General features: G+C 35.6%; 1 protein-coding gene across 1 annotated transcript in view; it reads right to left on the bottom strand.

Moving 5' to 3' along the window:
- Window positions 1–24,100, bottom strand: part of DNAH12 (dynein axonemal heavy chain 12) — a 226,431-nt gene that overhangs the window by 33,337 nt on the left and 168,994 nt on the right. Inside the window, exons 47-59 of the mRNA XM_060308393.1 lie at window positions 23,964–24,097; window positions 22,547–22,709; window positions 21,755–21,835; window positions 21,242–21,418; window positions 18,882–19,013; window positions 17,011–17,100; window positions 16,230–16,370; window positions 13,209–13,450; window positions 12,059–12,206; window positions 11,606–11,751; window positions 5,584–5,798; window positions 4,687–4,879; window positions 3,198–3,390 (exon numbers count right to left, since the gene is read on the bottom strand). Coding sequence (XP_060164376.1) covers window positions 3,198–3,390; window positions 4,687–4,879; window positions 5,584–5,798; window positions 11,606–11,751; window positions 12,059–12,206; window positions 13,209–13,450; window positions 16,230–16,370; window positions 17,011–17,100; window positions 18,882–19,013; window positions 21,242–21,418; window positions 21,755–21,835; window positions 22,547–22,709; window positions 23,964–24,097 — 2,055 coding nt within the window. The remainder of the gene's footprint in view (window positions 1–3,197; window positions 3,391–4,686; window positions 4,880–5,583; window positions 5,799–11,605; window positions 11,752–12,058; window positions 12,207–13,208; window positions 13,451–16,229; window positions 16,371–17,010; window positions 17,101–18,881; window positions 19,014–21,241; window positions 21,419–21,754; window positions 21,836–22,546; window positions 22,710–23,963; window positions 24,098–24,100) is intronic.

Raw genomic sequence — 24,100 nt, 5'->3', positions numbered from 1 at the left:
TTATTTGAGGAATACAAAACTGTCAATCTTTCCTTATTCTTTGCCTTCATCTGACATGTATCTATTATTGTCACTCACCCTCTTTTATTTTAATAGGTCAGAGATAGAGAGGGAGATGGAGAGAGAGACAGCAAGTGTGCATGTGTGTATGGCTTAAGGTGTCAACATGTGTACCAGAACCCAGCACAAAGTCTGACAAAGTAGGAATTCCGAAATATTTGTTGGCTGATGGTTTGATACATTAAGAATACCTTTTTACAGTGAAATTCTCAAATTTTTAACTTTTCTGGGCTGAATAAGGGTATAGATATTTAACCCCAAATGAAAAAATTTCTCCAAGATAACAGCCCTTCCAATGACAACTCAATCTGATAGGTTGATATTCTACAGGAAAAACATGTAGAGCATTTTTCCAACCCTCTCTCCCTTCTTTGGAAATGCTAGCCACAGACTCTCTTGAATAAATGTGCCTATGTAGCCATGTTTATATTGAATGATCCTGTTTATAGCTGATTAAATCAGGTGGGAGGGATAGAACCAGACCAAAAATAAGCTAATTAATTTTCCCGCCAGAGAATGAGAACTTTAGGAGCATCAAAAACTGAAATCAGGTGGTACTTGGCCTTAGTGCTAAAAGGTAATGGTATCAGAGTTGGTTTCTACGTGCAAGATAAACGTACAAAGGAACAGTATAAAAGTTTTACAGAAAAAATTGGTCTCCGGATGGAGCAGAAAGAAGCACATATGAGAACGACACAACCTTAGAGAAAGGGAGAGACAAAGAGCATAGAAACTTAATGCTTTCCATTAATTCCTGAGGCCTGTATGTACTTCCTATAATTGGGAAAATAAAATATCCCCTTGTATATTTTTTATTTAAGCTAATTTGAGTAGGTTTCTGTTCCTTGCAAGCAAACTTTCCCCCAAATTACAGTGTAGCTACAATTAAAAAGTAAGGTTTGAACCTCAAACTTGACTATAAGTGAAACAAAGTTATCAACAATGGAAATTAATGACATTTTTACAAAAGAAAGCATAATCTTGGTATTCTCATTTTAACCTCCTGTTATTTAACCCTTAATTTTTTCAGCTAAATGCCATTTACCATTAACAGCAAGCAAAAACATTTAGCAAATATTGTTATTATTTTTAAAGAGTAAATAATAATTTAACTCAGGTTCCAAGGCTTAATCTGCAGTGTATTTATAAATAGTGTTATATTTATATATACTTGGCTGCTTAGTATGAAACACTAAACTCAAGACATATAGAGTTTTGATTAATTACCATTAATGGCCTAAAATCAAAGGACAAGACATTTTCTAACAAATAAACATTGTGAGCACACGATGTTAAAAGAGGAGAATTTATTATTTGTAAAAATTTCCGGGGCTGTGCTATTTATGTATATTATACTTTCCAAGAATCCACAAGACTAAACTTCAATCAAGACAACTTTTGCAGGGAGGAAAGGCTTTGAAACTTATAGAACAAATTCTTTTTTTTTTTTAAATATTTATTTATTTAATTGCACAGGGTCTTAGTTGTGGCATGTGAACTCTTAGTTGCAGCATGCATGTGGGATCTAGTTCCCTGACCAGGGATCGAACCCAGGCCCCCTGCGTTGGGAGTGTGCAGTCTTATCCACTGCGCCACCAGGGAAGTCCAGAACAAATTCTTAAAGTTTTGTTTGTGTTTATTTAATCTTATGGGTTGGGATAAAAGGGAAAAGCAGGTTTTAGACTATGTGGGAACACTTTGCTCTGAAGTTGGTTTATCTTACATCTGGGTAGGTGGGTGGATAAAAGTCAGGGCCAGATACAGAGCATGTTTTAAATCAAAATATATAGTGAATTCTAAATTATGTTTGTAATGATTAATGAGACCCAGTCAAAAAGATATTATGATTAAATTTCTCTCTTTTTGTAAGATGAAGTATTTGAACCAATAAATACTGATATCTACTTTCCTCTTTGAGTCTAATAGGAAATAAGCTGATAAATGCTTCCTGTCTTTTCTTCCCTTTGAAAAAACACTGTGGTGAGAGGAAAATGAGGAATGGGTTCTGCTCTGACGAACATTAATTGGTAAGGCAGACATTATAGAATATCTCAGCCATGGTCCCCAGATGGGAGGCTACCACAGCATATTACTCTAAGACACTACTCCTTTTGGCTCTCCTGAAATGAAAAGCACAAACACAAAACAAAACAGTACACCTGGCTAGAGAGAGTCATTACCATCACATTCATATAAAACTAAACCCATCCCAAGGGGAAAGGTGCCTAGACCTTTTGGAAATCCTCTACCCCAAAACTGGGGTGCATGGCGTAGGGTGCAAACAGGAGGATGCTGAGCAACTAGTGAAATTTCTATTAGGTTTCTTTTTATTTTTTAATTACGCCAATATTAAGGTGTGTTTAATTCATTGGGTGGGCCAAGGAGGATTGAAAGGTCTGAAAATCAGTAAAGTTAGCCTACTAAAGTCATTCTGTATTATCATTTCATTATATGAACTTGGGCCTTAACTACTTTTTCTGGGCCCTACTTTTCTCAACTATGAAATGCTAAAGATGACAAATAGCTAAGGCTTCTTCCACCCATAACACTGTAGGATTATATTTTTTAAAAGATGCAATATAAAAATACCATTTAGCTGTGTTAGATGAATTTGCAATAAGTACATTATTGTATGTGTCTTCCTTCCTCTACCTGCCACTCCCAACTCTCATACCTCTCTCTCAGACAAAAGACAAGGCAATGTCAGAAGATCATCCTTATTAGTTCCTAGAACCACTTACTGTCCAATTAACCAGCAATTACCTTCACACATCTTAAGTTCCAACCAGGAACAGAGGCAAGCCATATTCCCAAACTTAAGTTTTAGGTGAAGAGTCAATTAAAATTTGAATGAACCTGACTAGCTTATCCTACCTACACAATAATAAAAAGTATGCTTAAAATTTTTTTCATTCCAAATTTATTTCTTCTGTGTATAGGTGCCACAGAGATGACACCAGGTTTTGAATGATTCAACAGTATAAGATATTCTCTTATGAGTTTAAAATTAGTTTCTATCTTTTGGTATTTTATGAATTCTTTTCCTCTGCCCATAAGCCTAGTATAGCACTTTCCTTAGGGAGTGGGAGCACATTGGACTCTTAAGAATCTAAAAATTTCTAGGATTCTTTTTTTACCTGTTGTTTCTTTGTTATCTCATTGGACATCAATTTAGCAGAGTCTAAGACTTTAATTGCACTTTCATCTTCTAAAATGTTCCCTTCTGAAGATGATAATGTTTCTAAAATTTTTTTCTCTATATCTTTTAGCTGTTTCTTATTAGCTGCAGACTGAAGAATAAGAGCATTTCGTTCCTCTTCTAATTCTGGTCTAAAAAGATAAAAACATTTAGTCTAAATTTGTAGTATTTTATCCAAATATTAGATATCCCAATTTTGTAGACAGTTAAATAATTTTGTAGACATATAATACAAATTAAGATGAGTAATCTCTTTATCCTAACCTAAGAAAAAAATGCTCCCATGAAAATAATAATTTGAGAAACCCAAGCAAAAAAAAGCATTAATTACATATATGTAAAATGTGGCAATAACATATACTACAGTAAGTCTAAGAATATGTTAAATTTATCCATATGGCTAAGCTCATTGTGTGAGAATAAGAACTGGAAAAGAAACTCAGAATATGAGACTTCTTATCTATTCCTTGGCTTAATCATATTCAGTCCCATTTTCATCATCTCTTCTACAACAGGAGACAGAAAAGATGACTCATCCTACAACTGGCTCTTCAAGTAAAACACAAAACTCGCACTTATATCTTAACAATGAAGGTATGAAACTTCAAAATAACATAATTCACCATGTTACAGAATATGTTATGACATAGTTCTGTCTTGGATACTGCGCAAGTGGGATAAACACTGAAAATAACAAAAGAACTTCATGGTACATATTTTCACTTATAAGTTGATTTCATGTAATAGACTACTTGATAGTGATATATTAAGCTTCAAGTGGAATCAAAGGTTTCCTTCAGGAAGCAATTCTTTACTAGTAGCCCTTCTAGGTATCATAATATTTTTTCTCATTTAAAAAATAATACATGCTAGCAATGGAAAAATACATAAAGTATAAAGAAAATAATAAGAATTATCCATAATCTTACCAATCCTAAGGATTATCACTGTCAATATTCTCTCTCAATCTTTTTTTGGTATATATGGATATCCATTCATGCATTAACTTTTTAAAAACAAATATTACCCCTACCATATATAGGTTTGTATCCTGCTTTTTCATTCTTGTCCTAAGTATTTTCTTATTTCATTAATATCCTGTATATGTCTTTGAACACATTTCTGATTTTGTCTGTAGCATACATTCCTAGGGATGAAATTTTTTGGCTCAAACAGTCAGATACAAGTCAGAAGTCATGGCGTATCACCTGAATCCTGCTACCCATACTAAAAGCCCAATATAACATGGTTGGTTTATAACTTACTTGTTACAGAATGGCTATTTTAAAGAATTAAATACTTATTTAATTTATAGTGACAAAATATAAAATTTTGACAAGGTTTCAAAATAATCACATAACAAAAGTATTAATGGCCTACAAATATTCCTCTCTATACCCCATGGAAATATCTAAAAAAACACGTACCTTTCCTTTGCAACAACAATACCTAGTAATTGATCTTCAAGTCCTTCTGGAGTTATCATGAAATTGAGCAAAGATAGTTTTGTAGCCAGCTCTGGCATATAGTGTGGATTCCTCAGCTTTGTGGTGATATAAAACTTGAAATCAAAGGAATACTCAATAATGACCTCACCAAGTCTGATGCAATCAATGCCACCTGTATTTCAGAAAAAAAATGCAGAATAAATAAGCCAAAGTTACATAGCCCATCCCCCCTGTTAAAGCCCTTCCTAGGTTACAAGTAAAAAGTCATAAAGTAATTTCAAATAGAATACAAAAAGGTGTTGCAAAAGTCACATATAACACAGAGGCAAGTAAGAAATTATACAGCAGGACTCATTAATTCTGGGGTACTATAAGACATTTTCTCTGGTTGTCATGGAGCCTTCTAAATCAAGATTCCTTTTGATCTTACTTCTTCCATTACTTTTCAATAATGATTCCAAAATTATTTATATATTGCTAAAGCTCTTAAAAGTACTAGAGCTTGACAGAGATAAAATTTTTATAAGCAGAAAGATACATGGTGGGCAACGTCAACCTAAAGTCAACTCTGGTCCACATTAACCACTACTATTCATAGTAATGGACTTTGTGGGGTCCTTGGTCACAAGATAAAGGAATTTCAGGCTGGCTTCAACTTCATGTTCTCTACTGAACAACAGTCTAGGTAACAGTGATTAAGGCAATGAAGGTATTTACTTTAGAATGTCTGATACTTGTTCCAAATTTCCTTTCATGCATAACAACGACACAGAAGTTCTGCGTTAACATTATTATTAAAATATGTAGTGCTTTTCTTGCCTCAGAGATAATCCAATCACCTTTCAGTTCTACCAACTAATATCAATTGATTTCTACCTTGTTTAAAAGTTTGTCTAAGTAGTAAAGGCTCCAAAGACGGATCCAGTTCTTCACCAACATTTTCTAATAGAAGTGGAGTTCCAAACTGAATACAGTTTTCCAGTGTTCTCATATAGTCTGAATCTGATAGCTTAATAACACTAAGCTGATTTTCTTTCTCAGAGTTTTTGATCCATTTATTGGCTTGACCCTGGGGGTCAATCATTAAAGGCCTAGAATATAATAAGAAATATTCTGAGGGGAATAAATAGATGTTGAGATTTCTTTAAAATTATATAATTTACATAATAAACATCATCATCAATCTGTACAAATACAAAGTGTTTCACGTACATTACCAGGATTAAGCTTCACAAAATTCCTGTGAGAAAAAAGTGAAAAGGAGTTTTATTCTCATTTATTTATTTATTTATTTGTTTGTTTTTGTGGTACGCAGGCCTCCCACTGTTGTGGCCTCTCCCGTTGCCGAGCACAGGCTCCGGACGCGCAGGCTCAGGGGCCATGGCTCACGGGCCCAGCCGCTCCGCGGCATGTGGGATCTTCCTGGACCGGGGCACGAACCCATGTCCCCTGCATCGGCAGGCGGACTCTCAACCACTGTGCCACCAGGGAAGCCCCCCGTCATTTATTTTTGAAGTGAAGAAATTCAGTCTCAGGTAGTACTTTGCCCAAGGTTCTAAGGTTAAAAAACTAGTGCAATGTCAGAAGTAGGACAAAGAGCTGTGTTTTTTCCAACATAACATACTGTTTTCATGGTAATTTTAATACATGTCATCTGTTAACATAATATAAAAAATAATCCTACGTATTTGATAAAAACTTAAAATAAGAGATCCACTAGCCTATAACGGATTTCCTTAGGTTATGAGTAGAACCATAAACTAAGTTTCCAAGTTTAGTTTAGTATATATTTGAGATCTATTTAGGAATTTTTTCTATGTAAGTATGGTACAGACTTTGTGTTTAAGAACATATGATTCATGGTTTCAGAGAATCAAAATATGATGTGCTTTCCTCTTCTTCAGTGATGATGCTGTCTTAGGTTCCTTTTATATTCAGTACAGTGCATTAAATTATCTTTTAAAAATATAAGCACAGAAAGGGGAGTTTTCATTCCATGTCACTTTGCCTTTCCCATTCTCCTTCTGTTTCAACAGCTTCTAGGGATAAAAATCCCCTTTCCCTTTGCCTAAAAATAAGCTCTTTAATCAACTACTCCCAGATAACTTTGTTCTTTTATTTTCTTTCCTTTCCAAAAAACAAAACAATCCAATACTAGCTGACTGGTTGTTTTCTTTCTCTGCTCAAACTGTGCTGAAATCTTATTGAAAGCACAAAAAAGTACAAACACTAGTTAAAATTTACTTTTGCTATCATAGCAAACAGAGGAAAAGTGTTCTGGAAATGAGAAAGTTATTTTGCACACAATTGCTTAAAAGTTGTCTAGTAATTAGACTAGATGCTTTTAGTACCTTTCAAGGCCCTGTTTAAAGGGACATTTTTTCTTCCTTACATATCCTTATTATTGGAAAAATATGGTATTTGTTCATTCCCCTGCAAAAAGTAACTATTTCTGTCAATTAAGATTTTTAATGCCTATCAATATTCTTGGTAAAACCTAAATCAATGTTCTCAGCAATGCAATAATTAGAGATCCTTTTTATTCTAAAAGAAATCCAACTTCTACTTAATACAACTTTCTGTATTACAAATACAATTGGAAAATTGAGTTGTGTCCATCAGAGAAATAACACCATGCCAAGTTATTTGTATTCTGTATGTACATGACTGTAGGTATGAAAGTAATGCTCATCTACATTTGAGATCTTTGGGCAGTCTGAAGAAAAAAGCATTATCAATCTATGCTTCTGACAGAGGTAGTAATTTTGGGGAAAACAAAGCTTTGCTGTTAAGTAGCCAGTAGCCAGTGTTGTATTAGTAAACGATAATAAAGCAGAAGAGTAAGTATTTTCATTGTGTTTAAAAAGTAAGCAAGGGGGGGCTTCCCTGGTGGCGCAGTGGTTGAGATCCGCCTGCCGATGCAGAGGACACGGGTTTGTGCCCCGGTACGGGAAGATCCTATATGCGGCGGAGCAGCTAGGCCTGTGAGCCAGGGCCGCTGAGCCTTCGCGTCTGGAGCCTGTGCTCCACAACCAGAGAGTCCACAACAGTGAGAGGCCCGTGTACCGCAAAAAAAAAAGTAAGCAAGGGGCTTCCCTGGTGGCACTCCATGGTATGCAGTGACATCTTTAAAGGAAAAAAGGAAAACCAAAAGAATCCAAAAAACTGTCAACTCAGAATTCTAAACCCAGCAAACAATATCTTTCAAAATGAAGATGAAATAAAGAAAAAAAGCTAAATGAATTAATTGCCAATAGACCTGTACTCAGGAAGTGCTGAAAAATATTTGTCAGGCAGAAGAAATATGAAAATAGATAGAAACATAAAGAAATGAAGAAGTCTAAGGGCATTCCCTGGCATCCCAGTGGTTAGGGCTTGGTTCTTTCACTGCTGTGACCCAGGTTCAATCCCTGGTTAGGGAACTAAGATCTTGTAAGCTGTGCCACCACAAGGCCAAAAAAGAAAAAAACAATCAAAAAGTCCAAAAATGAACATAAACATAAAAGACATTTTTCTTATATTTAAGCACCCTAACATAATTACTGTCTAAAGCAAAAATAGTAACAATGTATTGTGGGATTTATGACATATGAAAAATAAAATATACAATAACAGCACAATAAATAGGAGAGAGACATTGGAACTATACTGTTGAAAGATTCTTATACTATATGTGTAGCAGTATATTGCTATCTGAAAGTATTCAGAAACTAAAGATGTGTATTGTAAACTCTAGAGCAAACACTTAAAATAGGGAATATATAACCAACAAGCAAATAGTGGAGATAAGATGGAATCATAAAAAAATTCAATTAATCCAAAGCCAGGTGGAAAAAGAAGATAAAAGGAACAAAGAACAGATGAGACAAACAGAAAAGAACTTGTAAGACAGTAGAGTTAAATCTAAATGTATCAATAATTCCATTAAGTATAACTGATCTAAATACTCTGATTACAAGTGAGAATTATATCAATTATATCTCTATTTTAAAAAACAGAAAAAAAGTCATGTAATCCCTCCCATTTAAAAGCTTCAAATGGTTGGTAATGTTCTGCATCTTGATTGTGGCAGGGATCATATGACCATAGGCCTTAATCAAAATTCATAAAACACTGCACCTAAAAAGGGTGAATTTTATTGTATATATCATATCTCAATAAACCTGACATAAAATTAAAGAAAAAATAAAGTGATGAGAAAAACAAAGACATTTTCAGACCAATTCACAAGTCCTTACTAAACGAAAGACTGAAGGGACAAAGATAGCATTACAAATCAGTGAGGAAAGGAAGAATAACTCAATAAATGCTGCTGGGGTAAATGGTTATCATTATCAAATAAATAAATAAAATTAGATCCTTACCTTTCATCACATCCAAAGATGCAAAAAGAAGCAAGCAACAGGGTTCTAACTGTGAACTGCTTTCCCAGTTCACGACTCTGTTTCTGAGAACTATATTCTTGACCTACTCATGTGTGTTACTACAATGGCTTGGCCCCCAGCCATAGGTGACAAGACCTAGTATGGATATTTGTCCCACACTAAACTAATCAGATTTTTCTCTCATGGGAATTTGAACTTGTACTTAATGGTTCTGGTTAATGTATATTATTCAACTGATGTGTTTTGTGAACTTAGGAACTAAGGCTTCATTAGGGAATGGCCATGTGTACAGAAGAACAGAATCAGCATATAATCAGAGACAGACCAATGAAGCAGCTGCACAGAGAAAAACACAGAAAATAGGTCCTACAGTGAGGGAGAGAAAGAGAGACAGAGGGAGAGATTGAGACTGATTGGGAGAGATACCAATTTTCATTGGTATTTTCATTACAAAAGCCTACTGGCTCAACTTTTCTCTGAGGTACACTTAAGATACTCTAAAGTGAGTAGCCAAAAGAGTGAACATCAGTTACATTACTGGGTTCTGCTGTTAGGAGGCAGAGAGAAGAGATTAAGCCTCTGTGGTCACTTACAGTGTCCAGAAGGATGATAGCCATAGATGAACACATTGGTCCCAACTGGCAAGAAGTGAAGTCTGGTCTATAAGGATGGAGACTCATCCCTCAGAACTGACCCAGTCCATGACTTATTGACCAGACAGTCCAAAAATAACAGGTAGAAAGGAGTAACACCATTGAAATATTACTGTATTAGAAGAGTCATCTTTCTGCCAGAAAATGACAGATTGTTTTCTTCAATTTACATACAATCCTGAAACCTCTGGTTTCCCTGGATTTCAGTTAAGCCTTATAGATATCCTAATAGCATTTTTGAACTGCAATTTAAAAAATCTGAATGGCCACCAAATGCATAGAAAAGGGTTCTAAAACAGAATACTCAGGGTCAAATATTCTGTTAAATAGAACTTGCCCTGCTTTACAAGAGAACACATTTTCTGGAATAGCTAATTACACTTCCTCGGATTGTAATAAATTTTACTAATTGCCTAGAAGTTTCAACCTAAGGATGTTCACTCTCAAGTAAAATTTTGAGTGGATAAGCACTCAAAACACATACATCAGTATTTCAGTAAAATGATACTATCAGTATAAAGGAGACTTAGACATCTTGAAGTATCTAGTAAGTTTTCCAAAGAATATAATAAACAATACCTCAAACTTTTAGAATGTAAGATTTCCTTGTATCTTTAATGTATCTTATATCCCAAAAGAAGACTGAAATTTCCATTACAGTTATAAAGGTAGCAAATGGGATACCCTATTCCACATTTCACTTAACATAATAAATAAGAACAAGGATTTGGAAGTTAAATTGCCTGGGTTCAAATTCTTACTCCACCATTTACTAGCTCAGTTATCTCACTACATTTCAAATTAGTAAATCACTGTGGGCCTCAGTCGTCTCATCTGTAAAATGGAATAATAAGAACTAACTCATAGGAATTTGTGAGGATATAAGGCACTTACAAAGTACCTCAAGAATATAAGAACTCAATAGTATCTATCATAGTATATTTGACATAAGATCCCAAGAAAAGACTTAAATTAGATGACAACATGACTAAATAACCATTTATAGGAAACTATTTCTCAGATGAGAGTAATTTCCCAAGTTTTTGAAAGTGATATAAATAAAAGGATAACAATAAAAACCATTTGGAAAACTCATATAGTTATCACACTATCAGTGATAGTGTTGAAAAATATACATGAAATTGCATAAATTATTGTTATAGTATCATGAAAATGGGTAGAAATACCTAGTTAAAATAAATACATTGAATAGCCAAAACCTGCCAACGGCCCAAGTGTCCGTCAACAGGAAAATGCATGAAGTTATATAGTCATGTAATGGAATACTACTCAGCACAAAAATTAGTAAGATTATGCTGTGTGGAAAAAGCCTTATACAAAAGACTACATACAGTATGATTCCATTTATATGAAGTTCTAGAATAGGCAAAACTAACCTGTGATGGAAAATAATCAGAATAATAATCTCCTATGGGATGAGGGTGGGGATTTACTGGGAAGGGACAAAAGAGAATGTTTTATACCTTGACAGAGGTTTGGGTTGCACAAGTGCATACTTTTGTTAGAACTCATTGAATGGTATAGTTTTAAGTTTTGTGTATTTCATTGTATGTAAATTTTACCTCAAAAGAAAAAAAAAACAAATATTGAACTTTAGTTAATGGTATGCATGCTGAAATATTTGGAAGGAAGTAGATCCATGTCTGCAACATATGTTGAAATACATGAAAAAGGATGAGTTGATGGATGGATAGAGGGATAGATAAGAATAATAAAATGTTAATTGTAGGATCTAGGAAGTAGTAGCTATACAGGCACTTTAAAATCCTTTCAACTTTTCTCTATATTTGAAAATCTTAAAATAAAATAATTGAAAAATAAATACTTTATGTTCCTTACCAACGCCTGGAGTTATTAACAATCACTCCATTGTCTATGGAGAAAGTATCTGTAGGCAATCCAGCAATATTCCAAGCTCTAATTTTTACTGGATCACCCAGGGTCTTACTCAATGAGAACTCCTCTGAACATGGGATTTTTTTTTGCTGTAAGAAATAAACAAATTTCTTTTGATGTTTTCTCTTGTCTTGTTGATTGAAATATTGTTAACATTAAAATACTGATTTGTTATTAGATATTGTTTAATAATTCTAAAGAACAAAAAGAAAACTGAAAGGAAAGTTGGACTATGGAAGTATTTTACTGATCAAACAAGAAGAAAAAAAGAAAAACCCCATATTTTCAGTCATTTCTCCCCTTCTCTGTTTTTATTATCATCTTTTCCCCCCAGATACCCCAACACATACTTTAAGTGTTCTATATAAAGAAACTTATGAAATATAAAACCATTACCTTGCACAACATGCTCCAATCTTCTGTACATGTTTGTCGAAAGCCAGCAGTGAAAGCACCAAGGTAGGCTATTACTCCTGCTGATACTAAGACATCACCAGTCAAATTTTCATATACTATCTGAAGGTCATCTGCAGCTTGAGACCATCTGGGAGATTAATCAAAGGCAAAATAGCCTCATCATAGAGAATGATCTATGATAGTAATTGAAAGGGCTAGGGGCTTCTAGTCCAAACTCTATAACAAAATGCCATGAAATGTTGGGCACTTGCTTATCTATAAGCAAGGAGGTTGGGTCCCTTCTAGCTCTAACATGCTATAATATATATCTATGTTATACAAATGATAATCTACCTTTGATTATTAGAATATTAGGCATTTCTTACACGACTTGTTCTTTCAGAATAAGCAAAACAAAAAAACCACCAGCATTTTGTCTAATAATTTTAATCAGGATGATTTGGTCTAGTGGCCCTGCTATTTGTTCCTGAAAAACATAGGAACATTTGCAATTCATTACCAAAAATTACATTTAAGTTGTATAGCAGCTGACATACTAATGCTAAGGTTGATATTTTTTTGCATTTAATGAAACCTTTACAATAAAAAGTGCATTACAAAACCATCCAATCTACCTTACAAAGTATTGTCAAAAGTATGTAACTTTATCATGCTATTCATTCAACAAATGTAGTTAATAACTATGACAGTTGGCTGGCCAGTACAAATAAATAGATTAAAATAAAGCTAACTGGCTTTGTTGTATCAAGTCAGTTATCCGAAATAAATTTAACAAAATGAACCATATATCCACTACTCCCTCCCATTTTATTATGAAAAATTTTAACATACATAAAATTGGAAAGAATTGCACAATGATCACCCACATACTCACCACTTAAAAATTACCATTTGTTTTATTTGCTTCTTTCTCTCTCTCTCTCTCTCTTTTTTAACATTTGAAAGCAAGTTGCAAACACCATCCTTGACATTGATATTCTGTTAGGAGAAGCTTAGCCAGGTACTTTATAGAAAGTCCCACAATCTCAACCAGCCATTTAAAAATCAGTAATCATAATAAATATCCAAAGAAAGTCACATATTCAAGCCCGACCTTGTAAAATATTGTTAAAAGGAGTAGAAATCTGACCTTGATTTTTCTCCACCTAGTCCTCCAATTAGTTTTGAGGCTCTTTCAAGTTTCTTAGCACAGAGTTCCACCTGGTCTTCTAAACGAGCCTTTTCCTCAGTTTTCTCAAGAAATGTTGCTTGTAAATTTTCCAGATGATGTTCTACTTCTGCTAGTTCTGCTCTCTTCTGATTCAAAAGCTCCATTGTCTCAGCTAAGGACTTCTGAGCTTCTGTTAAGCGGGCTTTCTTAGGAGCCACTACCTGTTTGGGAACAATATATGCAGCTATAATGTGTACTATATAAAACTGACAATCGACATAATCCTTTATAGATATTATGAATTTTAAATGTTTATTTATGATTATAAATACATTTATCACTTATAACAATGAATTATACAAATTTTAAATGCCTTAAATCTTACATCATATTTTTATATGCAGAAAAGTAAAATATATTTCTATGTCTTATAAAATATATAAAATCATTCTGGACTAGCAAACAGTTATCTATAAAATAGGCAAGTTATTCTGGACTAATAAAAATGTCATAATATGTAGCAAGAATAGCATAATATATAGCAAAATAATGAGAAGTTGCCATTCAACTGCTGCAAAAAAAATAGAAAAACATGTAACAGGAGTTACAAATGCTTAAAAATACATGAAAGTGCTTTTTTTTTTTTTTTTTTTTTGCCATTTCCAAGTCAGCTTGGAAATTCTCAATGTCTTCCCAGTCAGCTGAGGCTTACATTTGCCTTGAGGGGATTAAGACAGTAGCAGTAATACAAAGAGAAATAAAGTCTCGGTGTTCAGCTTCACTACCAAAACTGAATTTTCCTCAACAAATCTTGAAAAGTGACACTTTGTTGAGAGAAAAAGAATTTTCTAAATTTCTTATTTTATTATGCTCATTAGTATCAATATATCAAGAATGGGTTCGGCCAACTTGATCAGAGTGTACTATAAGCCACCAGTAGAAGGAATTTACAAGATGACCAAAGAGAGCATATGTCCATTTGAAAGAAGGGAGACCTAAGTCTTCTGGTACATTGCTGTGAATGAGCTGAAGGGTAAGAGGAAGAGTGAGGCAAAGAATCGGATATTGGGGCTCCCCTGGTAGTGCAGTGGTTAAGAATCCTCCTGCCAGGCTCCCCTGGTGGCGCAGTGGTTGAGAGTCCGCCTGCTGATGCAGGGGACACGGGTTCGTGCCCCAGACTGGGAAGATCCCACATGCCGCGGAGCGGCTAGGCCCGTGAGCCATGGCCGCTAAGCCTGCACGTCCAGAGCCTGTGCTCTGCAACGGGAGAGGCCACAGCAGTGACAGGCCTGCATACTGCAAAAAAAAAAAAAAAAAAAAAAAAAAGAATCCTCCTGCTAATGTAGGGGACACAGGTTCGAGCCCTGGTCTGGAAAGATCCCAAATGCCACAGAGCAACTAAGCCGCACCACAACTACTGAGTCTGCTCTCTAGAGCTCACGAACCACAACTACTGAAGCCTGTGTGCCTAGAGCCCCTGCCCCGCAACAAGAGAAGCCACTGCAATGAGAAGCCTGTGAACTGCAACGAATAGTAGCCCCCACTCACTGCAATTAGAGAAAGCCTGCACACAGCAACCAAGACCCAGTGCAGACAAAAAAATAATAATAATAAAATGATCAGATATTGAATTAGGAAGCTCCACTTTCTACTTTGGACTTTGAAGAAGACCTTGCTGGATATCTCCCTTCAACCCCTCCATAAAAACATGAGACAGGTGCATCAGAATTAAAATAGCATGTGGAGGTGTAGAGTGGAAAGTCAGAAAACAACCTGAATACCTTAGATTCTCAGCTTTATAGAAAGGATCCAGAAGATTCCACATGTGTTAATTAGCTGAGTTGAGAGCTTGCCGACCTGCTGAGATTACTATGGGGAGGGACAAGATGTTCAAATGGAAGAACATCCATTAAAATTAATTTTAGGGCTTCCCTGGTGGCGCTGTGGTTAAGAATCTGCCTGCCAATGCAGGGGACACGGGTTCGAACCCTGGTCCAGGAAGATCCCACATGCCACGGAGCAACTAGGCCTGTGCGCCACAGCTGCTGAGCCTGCATTCTAGAGCCCATGAGCCACAACTACTGAGCCCATGTGCCACAACAAGAGAAGCCACCGCAGTGAGAAGCCTGCGCACCGCAACAAAGAGTAGCCCCCACTCACCGCAACTACAGAGAGCCTGTGCGCAGCCAAAAATAAATAAAAATAAAGTGAATTTATTTAAAAAATTAATTTTATTTCTTTAACAGGTGTATAAAGGTCTACTCCCCTGAAATTTACAGTCACAGTCTGTACCTCTCTACAGGTACATATACCTTATTAAGAATATCTTCTCAATCATTACAGCCTGATCACTCATCCTACACTCTGAGGTTGTTCTAAACACATGCTATCATGTATTTCCATGGGTATTTTTATTTATATTTCCTGCTCCCCTTGGTAGAATTCTGCAAGCTCCTGAGGACAACGCCAGTGTTTCCTTGGTCCTTTGCTAGTCAAATTTACAAAATGCTCTTAACCATTCTCTACTCTCCCAGGAATTTGGCCTCAGTGGGTACTCCAAAAAAGACTCCCTATCACTGCATGCCATGGCTTGATTCCACGCTCCGCCTCTTAACCCTACTGGAATTTTTTACTTCTGACCTTTGCATCAAGATTTTAATCTGCCACTTTGCCCTTGGTGTTTTGGATTTTTCTTTGCTTCTGCAGTCCCCTCATAAAACTTAATTCTCTTTTGCCCCAGGTCCCTGTAGCTATAGGTCAGTCTGGCCAACTCCAATGATCATCCCTGCTCTCACTTACACTAGTCCCAAACAGGTTATGTCACACATAAGTATTCTCTTCATGTACTAGATACTCAGTTAATGTCTGATGATTATGCTGCAGCAGGACAAATTCTTTGTGGTATCACTTTTAGAAACTTCTTAACTAGTAAATATCGGCATAGATTTTAACTTATGGGAATATTTCAACACAAAATGGATGCGCTGATCCTCAAAATACCTTTGCAACTCTGTCATACACTTCCATAGCCATGATCCACTTACACAGACCCTCAGCTGCAGAGGAAGCTTTAGCAACCTTAGGGGGATCAAATTCAGGGTTTGTTAAGTATTCACCACGAATCTTCTGCATAACAGTCACCTATAAAACAAAGATTTAGATCTTAAGATTTCAACATATATCACGCAACCATAGATGAAAAATTAATCATACACAGTAAAAAAAAAAGTATATAAAAAAGTTATGTTGTCTTTAAAAACCAAGGTGAGTACTTTGAGATATTTTTAAAATAAGCATAATTGTAGCAGTCATATTTGTGAGCAAAATATGCAAACTTATTACAGATAGTGAAACAAGGTATTTCTTCCAAAAAAATTAAAAGACTTGTGTAGTTTGGGAAAACATATGGAAATAAGGAAGAACAATTAAACATAAATAAATAGAAGTTTGGATGAAAAACAACTATACTTTTTTACCTCACAAATTTGTATATCCAATTTATTAAGAAATAAACTATTATAAGGCACTTGGAGAACTCTTTCATGTCAATAATACACTAAAACAGTAATTTATTCAATGACTTTTGATGGTCTGAAAGAGGAGAGGTTTTATGTATTATGAGAATTCATAATAGTCATTAATAAATATAATATTCATTTATTTATTATCTTAATTCTAAAGACAGACTATCTTCTTACGTTTTATATAATATTGCAAAATGTTAAAGATTTTATACATCTTGGCAAAATTACATTTGTAGAAAAAATCCAATGAAACTCACCGGAATGTTGTCCTTGTCATATTCTCTCAAATCTCTTAGGAAATTCATATCTCCCAGAAGTTTTTTGCTAGGTCCCCAGTAATCCAATATCTATAAATAAAATTTATGGAAATTTATTAGATGTGCAATTAAATATGCTTGATATAAAACTTTTCTTCTTGAGGTTTAAGATATATTAATCCAGAGAAACTATACACTGTACTTTCAAAATATAAACCTACATCTCCTTGGAAATGAAATAAAGAGACTTCTCTCCCTGAGAACATGTTAAGCATATCAAATATTTAAAATATGTATATGAACTTATATATTGACTTTATTATTAAAAATTAAACATTAGAAGGCAAAAGATATGATTATTTCTCTTTAGAAAACTTAAGAAAAGCAGCTGGTATAAACACCATCACAATTTTCATATAAGAAAATATATTTTTTTAATTTCAACTTTTATTTTCCATTAATCTTGACTTTCAAACCAGAAAGGTAGTGCCATAGACTGAAAGTTTGTGTCCTTTCCCCAAATTCGTATGCTGAAGCCTACTCCCCAGTGTAATAGTATTTGGAGGTGGGGTCTTTGGGAGGTGGTCTTTGGTGTGAGAAATAGACCTCAGAGAGGTCCCTCACCCATCCACTATGTGAGGACACAACAAAGAGATGGTAGTCTATAAATCAGGAAGTGAACCCTCACCAGACACTGAATCTACTGTAGTCTTGATTTTGGACTTCCCAGCCTCCAGAAGTGTGAGAAATAAATTTTTGTTATATATAAGCCACCCCTATCTGTGGTAACTTGTTATAGTAGCCCAAATGGACTAAAACAGGTAGCAAATATTTTTCTTATAGAAAATCTCCTCACCTACCTAGACTTCCCAAGTGGAATAGAGAAGAGAAAGCAGAAAGACAAAGATTATACACTGCTCTGTCAGTTATAAGATAAAGCACATGGTACTTGTGCTAATAAAAGGTGTTAAATAAGTAGCTGAACATTCTTTTTATTAATTTCAGAAGCCTGATGGGGTGTATGTGTATGTCTATCTGTGTGTGCGTGAGAATAACTTGTTAAGGTAAGAGCCTATTTATTTTCTTTATCTTTATTATGTCAACGAAGGATAGAATGGCCAAAAAAAAAAATCCCAATTCTCCAATTCAGGAATTCAAACCTAGGTATTGTAAAAACCTGAAAAGAAAATAAGTCTATAAATTTAGTTTAGGATAGATGTTACACCATCTTTTTTAAGGGAGATACCTTTGAATAATAATTGTAATAACAACAACTAACATTTAGTAATAAATATGTAATATTTATTATTATAAACAGGTTACTGTTTATAAGGCCTTATACGTAAGAGCTTTATATGTATTAACTAATCTAATCCTTGCATTAACTTTGTGAGGCAGGTACTATGACAATCCTCTTTTTACAGAGTTCCACAGAGGTTAAGCATCATCCCCAGGGTCACATTGCTAGGAGGGTCAGAATTTCTGAATATAGACATTCTGGCTCCAGAGCAAATGCTTTTAACAATGTCACTGTACTGCTTAACAGCAGAATTTTTTGAATGCTCAGAAACACCTATATAACCATATCACATTCTTGAGACTCTTAGCTGGAAAAGCACAGGTGTCTCACCGTTCATTCAACCCCACCCCATGACAGTGGGGAGTTCCGCATAGACAGAAAAGGAGATGGAAACAACCGGAACTACATTTTTCTGATGCTATACTGCCTTAGCTTTATCTAGGATACATATAATCTGGAAAACAATATATCTGCCCTGAACTGGGTACTGTTGACATTCAATTTGATAATAGTTGCTGTACAGTGTTCTGTACATTCATGAATATGATATAAATCTGTGTCTAGTTATTACCTTGCCTCCAGTTCCTGAAGGATCTGAAACTTTTTCTGGTTTTATATCTTTCATAACACAAACAGCTGCCATAACTAGTTTAACACCAGATGGAGGATTCTTCATTGACTTCACAATTGTAATGTCAGCTGGCTAAATAAAAAGAAAACAGGGTATCTTCAGAATAGCCTACTTTTAAATAATAAGAGTTTCAAAAATAATGTTGGAGAATAATAAAAGCATAAATTTTCATTTGAAACTAATTGTTTTTTGCTTTGCATGGTTATGAAAGAATTAACAAAAGAGAACTTAAGTACAGTAAACCAATGATTCCCAAGTGTTTGAGAGTTCATAGGTCCTTATGAGAATATGGTGACAGCTAAGAATATTCCAGAGAAAATATTTTTGCGCACATGCACAAAATTTTTATATAGTCACATGCCAAGCCCACACATGGAATCCACGTTAATAACCCTAAGTTAAATAAAGACTTAATTCTATATTTGCTTACATGTTAGCTTTACCCACCAAAAATGAAAGAAGAGGTAAGTTCCAATTCCAAACTTATTTTCTAAAAAGGTATATATTATTACGACAGACACAACTGATTCAGTTAGTTATTATCCACTCCAGTATCCTTCTGACTACCCTTGCAATTGCTGGAAAGCTAAAAATTTATCTTAGTTTCCCATGCAGCTAGAGTTGTGGGAGGTCGTTAGGTCCTACCATCAGATCACTTGAGTGATACTAGAATTCAGAATGAATAAGTGAGGAGACTCAGGGCACGAGGCATCTGTTTTGCTGATATGGATTATGGTGGAGGCAATATGGCTCTGTAAGAAGGCTCTGCAGGCTTCCAACTCAGAGGGATCATTCCTCTGGTAGATTAGTGCCTCAGTTTAGCTTTGTGAGTCATTCCTGGCAGCTCGGCCTAGAATCTATTTACTTAGCTCTTCCAAGAATTCTGTAATTTATTTATAAAATTCCCTAAAGAATCTCTGCTAACACTAAATAGTCAATTCACTTCTCTGCAACTGAACCCTAACTCTTTTCTATAATACAGTATTTGATACTAGGAAGGGTACAAACAACTGAAAGGGAAACCTGATACTGATAACTTGAACTGGTGGTGTTTAAAGGCATCAAGAATCCTGTGAGTATCAGAGGATACAGTACTGAAAGTCCATGGTACACAGTGATAAAAGTTACCTAAATTCATGCTTATGGTCGTCTAGAATGGAGTGTCTATTAAAAACAAACTTTGTCAAAATGATTGGCTCCTGTGATAAACGTCTAAGGAGAGAATGAATAAAGACTACTGGGTAGAATGTGGCTTTTAAATGTGACAGAGAGCAGACATGAAGAAAATAATAAGCTCAGAATTTTAATATTAAAATTCTGGTTAAATTCCTGGTTCACAGCACAGTGACAGTTTCTAAATATAAATGACCTAACACAATCTTAAGTCTTACAACTACAAGTCTGATATAACTGAAAATCAGATATAGAGTTTGATCCTGAAGATGCTGAATTACTGATAGGTTGAGCTCGCCATCTTGTCAGGTATCTTATGTGAAAGTTGTAGCAGTCCCTAAACTTTCTGGCACCAGGGACCGGTTTCATGGAAGACTATTTTTCCACAGATGGGGGGTGGAGGGTGGCCGGGGGATGGTTCAGTTGATACTGCAAGCCATGGTTCAGGCGGTAATGCGACCGATGCAGATCGGCAGATGAAGCTTCGTCTGCCCGCCGCTCACCTTCTGCTGTGCGGCCACATTCCTAACAGGCTGCGGACCAGTAGCGGTCTACGGCCTGGGGGCTGGGGACCCCTGAGTTAGGGCATTGATTAGGAAAAAAGGCAAAGAATGGGGTCTGAATATCCTGAACTTCCATACTACACTGGGCCTCCCTAGTCAACAGAAGCTGGTCTCTCTGCTCTGTTTGGTGAGGTTATTCTGGTTTTGCCTAAAGACCCTGTAGAGTCATACACAACACAGTGTAATGCAGACAGGTGTGACCCACATCTATATTGGAAATGATCTTTAGGTTTTGCTGTACATGCATGTCCAGAAGGCTGCAGAAAGGTAGCTCAACATTCTATTTAACATATGCCTCCTGGTCCATGTACAGAACCACTGTGGCCTCTTGGAGATTATTCCATTCCCACTGGAATATCCTGAATGAAAATTATAAATAATACATGAAAAGCAAAAAATATAAGATAACAGTATAGCAAAAAGGAATTGTTAAGAGTCAAGTTTCATTTGACTGGACAAAAAAAATATAATACCACCCACTGAAAGTGAACTACACCGAATTAACCAAGTGTCTCTATGCAGTTTTACTTTGTTGATGAAACACAAGCTAATTCAAACACTCGCCTTTAGTGTATCCAGTGCAGACAGAGCTGCTTCCAAAGCTGGAATCGCCTCAGCTAGATCACTTTCACACTCATTTTTCAGAGCTTGGGCTTCTTCAGCCTTTCCGCTGGCTATCTCTTCATCAAATTTCACAAACTCTCTTTTTGCTTCCACTTGTGCAGATTCTTTCTCAATAATCTAAAGAAAAGAAAGAAAGAAATAAAGACATTTCCTTAAACATCCTAATGCTTTCTCTATCCTAGAGACAAAAGAACATTTGAAGATTAGGGAATCCGACATATCATTTTGAAGGATAAAATGAGGAGAAATGTAAATACACGTGACCTAATTTGGTAATGGGCTCCCCATCTCTCTTCAAAAACAACAGAAACCACACGGAACCCAATGAGTCAACTGAAAAGGGTAACATCCCTAAGATCTAGTGGCAAAAAAATTAAGGCTTATTTTCAAGGCTGATTTTACATATTTCAATTGTCCTCTGACATCAGTTTTTAAAAATTCAGGATACTTTACCTGCATCATATGTGCGTTTTCAATTTTAGCTTCCTCCAATTTGGGCTGTAACTGAACAAGCTCTATTTTCATTTCACCAACCTAAGTAAACAATTTGTCATTAGTTTTCATAACTACAATAGCTATGGAAGCCAAACAGAGAAAATTGAAACTTAAATGTATCATAAGGTACTGGGGACAGAAAACCTTAACTTTTTTTTTCCAGTTCTTTACATGATAAACAAAACCATGAGACTGTGGCCAGTTTTCTTCACAAAAGACTTTATCTTCCTTGAGTATGACAGGGCAGTGGAAGAATGCAGTTGTTGAGGAAGAAAATCAGGTAGAAAAAAGGTGGCAGCTCGGGCTATCCCTATTATACTATGTGCCTGGTATACAGTGCGTCCAGACCACCCCAACACTCTGTTGCCTATGTTGAAATAATACTAATAAGTATTACTAGCACTTGACTCATTTAAAAAAAAACCCAATCTTATATTTAACCAGCTATTACAATAAAAAGTCAACCCTGACATTATATTCTCTCCAAATGCCAAAAAATTAAGAATAAAACTGGGTGTATTTGAGTCTGTGTGGTCTGGGAAACTCAGTGAACTTCTGTAAAATTCACTTTACTCATCTGTAAAATGAGGATCATAAAAGTGTCTACCTCATGGAGTTGTTATGAGGAATAATTGAAGGAATGCACATGAAGCACATAACACAGTACCTGGCACATAATATATTCTCAATAAATTATAGCTCTTCTATTTCCCATTATGTATTACCATTTGAGCAGCTCCTCAAATTTACCTGAGACTCAGCAAAAGCTAATTTGTCAAGTCCATTCACATATCGCTGTTTTGCTTCCATTACAGCTTGTTGCCTCTTAGTCAAAAGCTGTCGAAATGAGGCAATAAGTTCAAGGTAAGAAGTAGCAGTAACATAGTTATGTCGTCCTAATGTGTGCAAGAACCTAAAAGAGAGGCAGATAGCATATCTTACTATAAGTAATGGGTTTTACAGAGTAAGAAGTAAATTCGACATAGCATTAACAACAAACATTTAAGAATAAAGGTTAATTTTATTCAGAGGCTGCTGAATACTTGAAGTTTACAAAATCCTAGAATTTTACACAGAACCATTTCCTAATATCTTGTCTACAAAATATCAATGGTGTAGTTAAAAAGCACAAATCAACAAAGATATGTCTCAAAAGAGAACTATAGCAAGAAAGATATAGGTAGGTCTTTTTACATGTTTCATATGCCAGGAGGATCTAAGAGACCCAAGATACTGTACAAAAGTATAGTAGGAAAGGGGACTGCAGATAGCATAGCAAGAATGAGTCATCATTCCTTGCACACGTGTCACATGTTGGTTGAACAGGGTTTGGCCAGAAATATGAGACTACTACCCATACACATAAAAACAATGGATGCAATGATGTTTCACAGCAAGTATGTAGACTAGAGCCCACTGATTGGTGTTAACTGTCCAAGCCAAACATGCTAGCTGGCTGTAAAACTCTGGCAATATACTATGAGCATCTTTGAAATGAGGATCTCAGAGATGAACAGAGGTAAAGCTTATACTTTTAAGGCATCCACAGCCCACCAACCATCTCCCTCCTTGTCTGAGAACTTCCAACCAGTGCCCCAAGAGCAATGTTTGTTCTGTGAAACCTGCCACCATAACCACAGCAGATCAGAGCAGGATTGGGCACTGGACACAAACAAGGCTAATCATATTTTGGAATAAATTGAGACTAGAGAGCTGGAAACAGCCAATCAATCTCTGCTACAGCTGGAATTGCAAGAAGTAAAATTGAGAATCGAGAGGCACACAGTTTCCTCCATATATACTGGGAAGTAAAAAGTTCAGTCTGTAAAGAGAAAGAAGAAAGCAGATGCCCCAAGAGAAACAGGGATGAGAAACAGAGAAAAAGCATTTCTGGGTTTGTGGTGGCTTTTTAACTCCTGCTTCCAGTCACTTCTAAGATACAGCTGTATTCTTTCCCTTAAACTTTGTAAGGTATCCCTGTATCTTTGTAATAAATTCCTCTCTTTGTGAAACCTAGATCAAGTAGCTTTCTATTACTTACAAGTCTTAACTTATTAAATGATTGGAGAGACTTAGAAGCCATAGAAATCTTATTAAAATTTTAGGCTTTCACAAAAAAAGATGCTTTAAAATACAAGGCATTATTGTAAAATTTATTAATATTAACCTTTCTGAAAGATGCATAATGGAAGTGTGAAAGTGTTTGCAGATTGGAACTATCTCTCGTCGTTCAACTTCAGTAAGCTCCAGTGTTTCTAAGAATTTCACAGCTACAAGTTCAAGAGCGTCTTCCGGCCATGGCTA

The sequence above is a fragment of the Globicephala melas genome, chromosome 11 (genome assembly GCF_963455315.2).
Source record: "Globicephala melas chromosome 11, mGloMel1.2, whole genome shotgun sequence".
Classification (NCBI taxonomy): Eukaryota; Metazoa; Chordata; class Mammalia; order Artiodactyla; family Delphinidae; genus Globicephala; species Globicephala melas.
The sequence above is the reverse complement of the archived record's forward strand: the minus strand, read 5'-3'. Positions and strand labels throughout refer to the sequence as shown.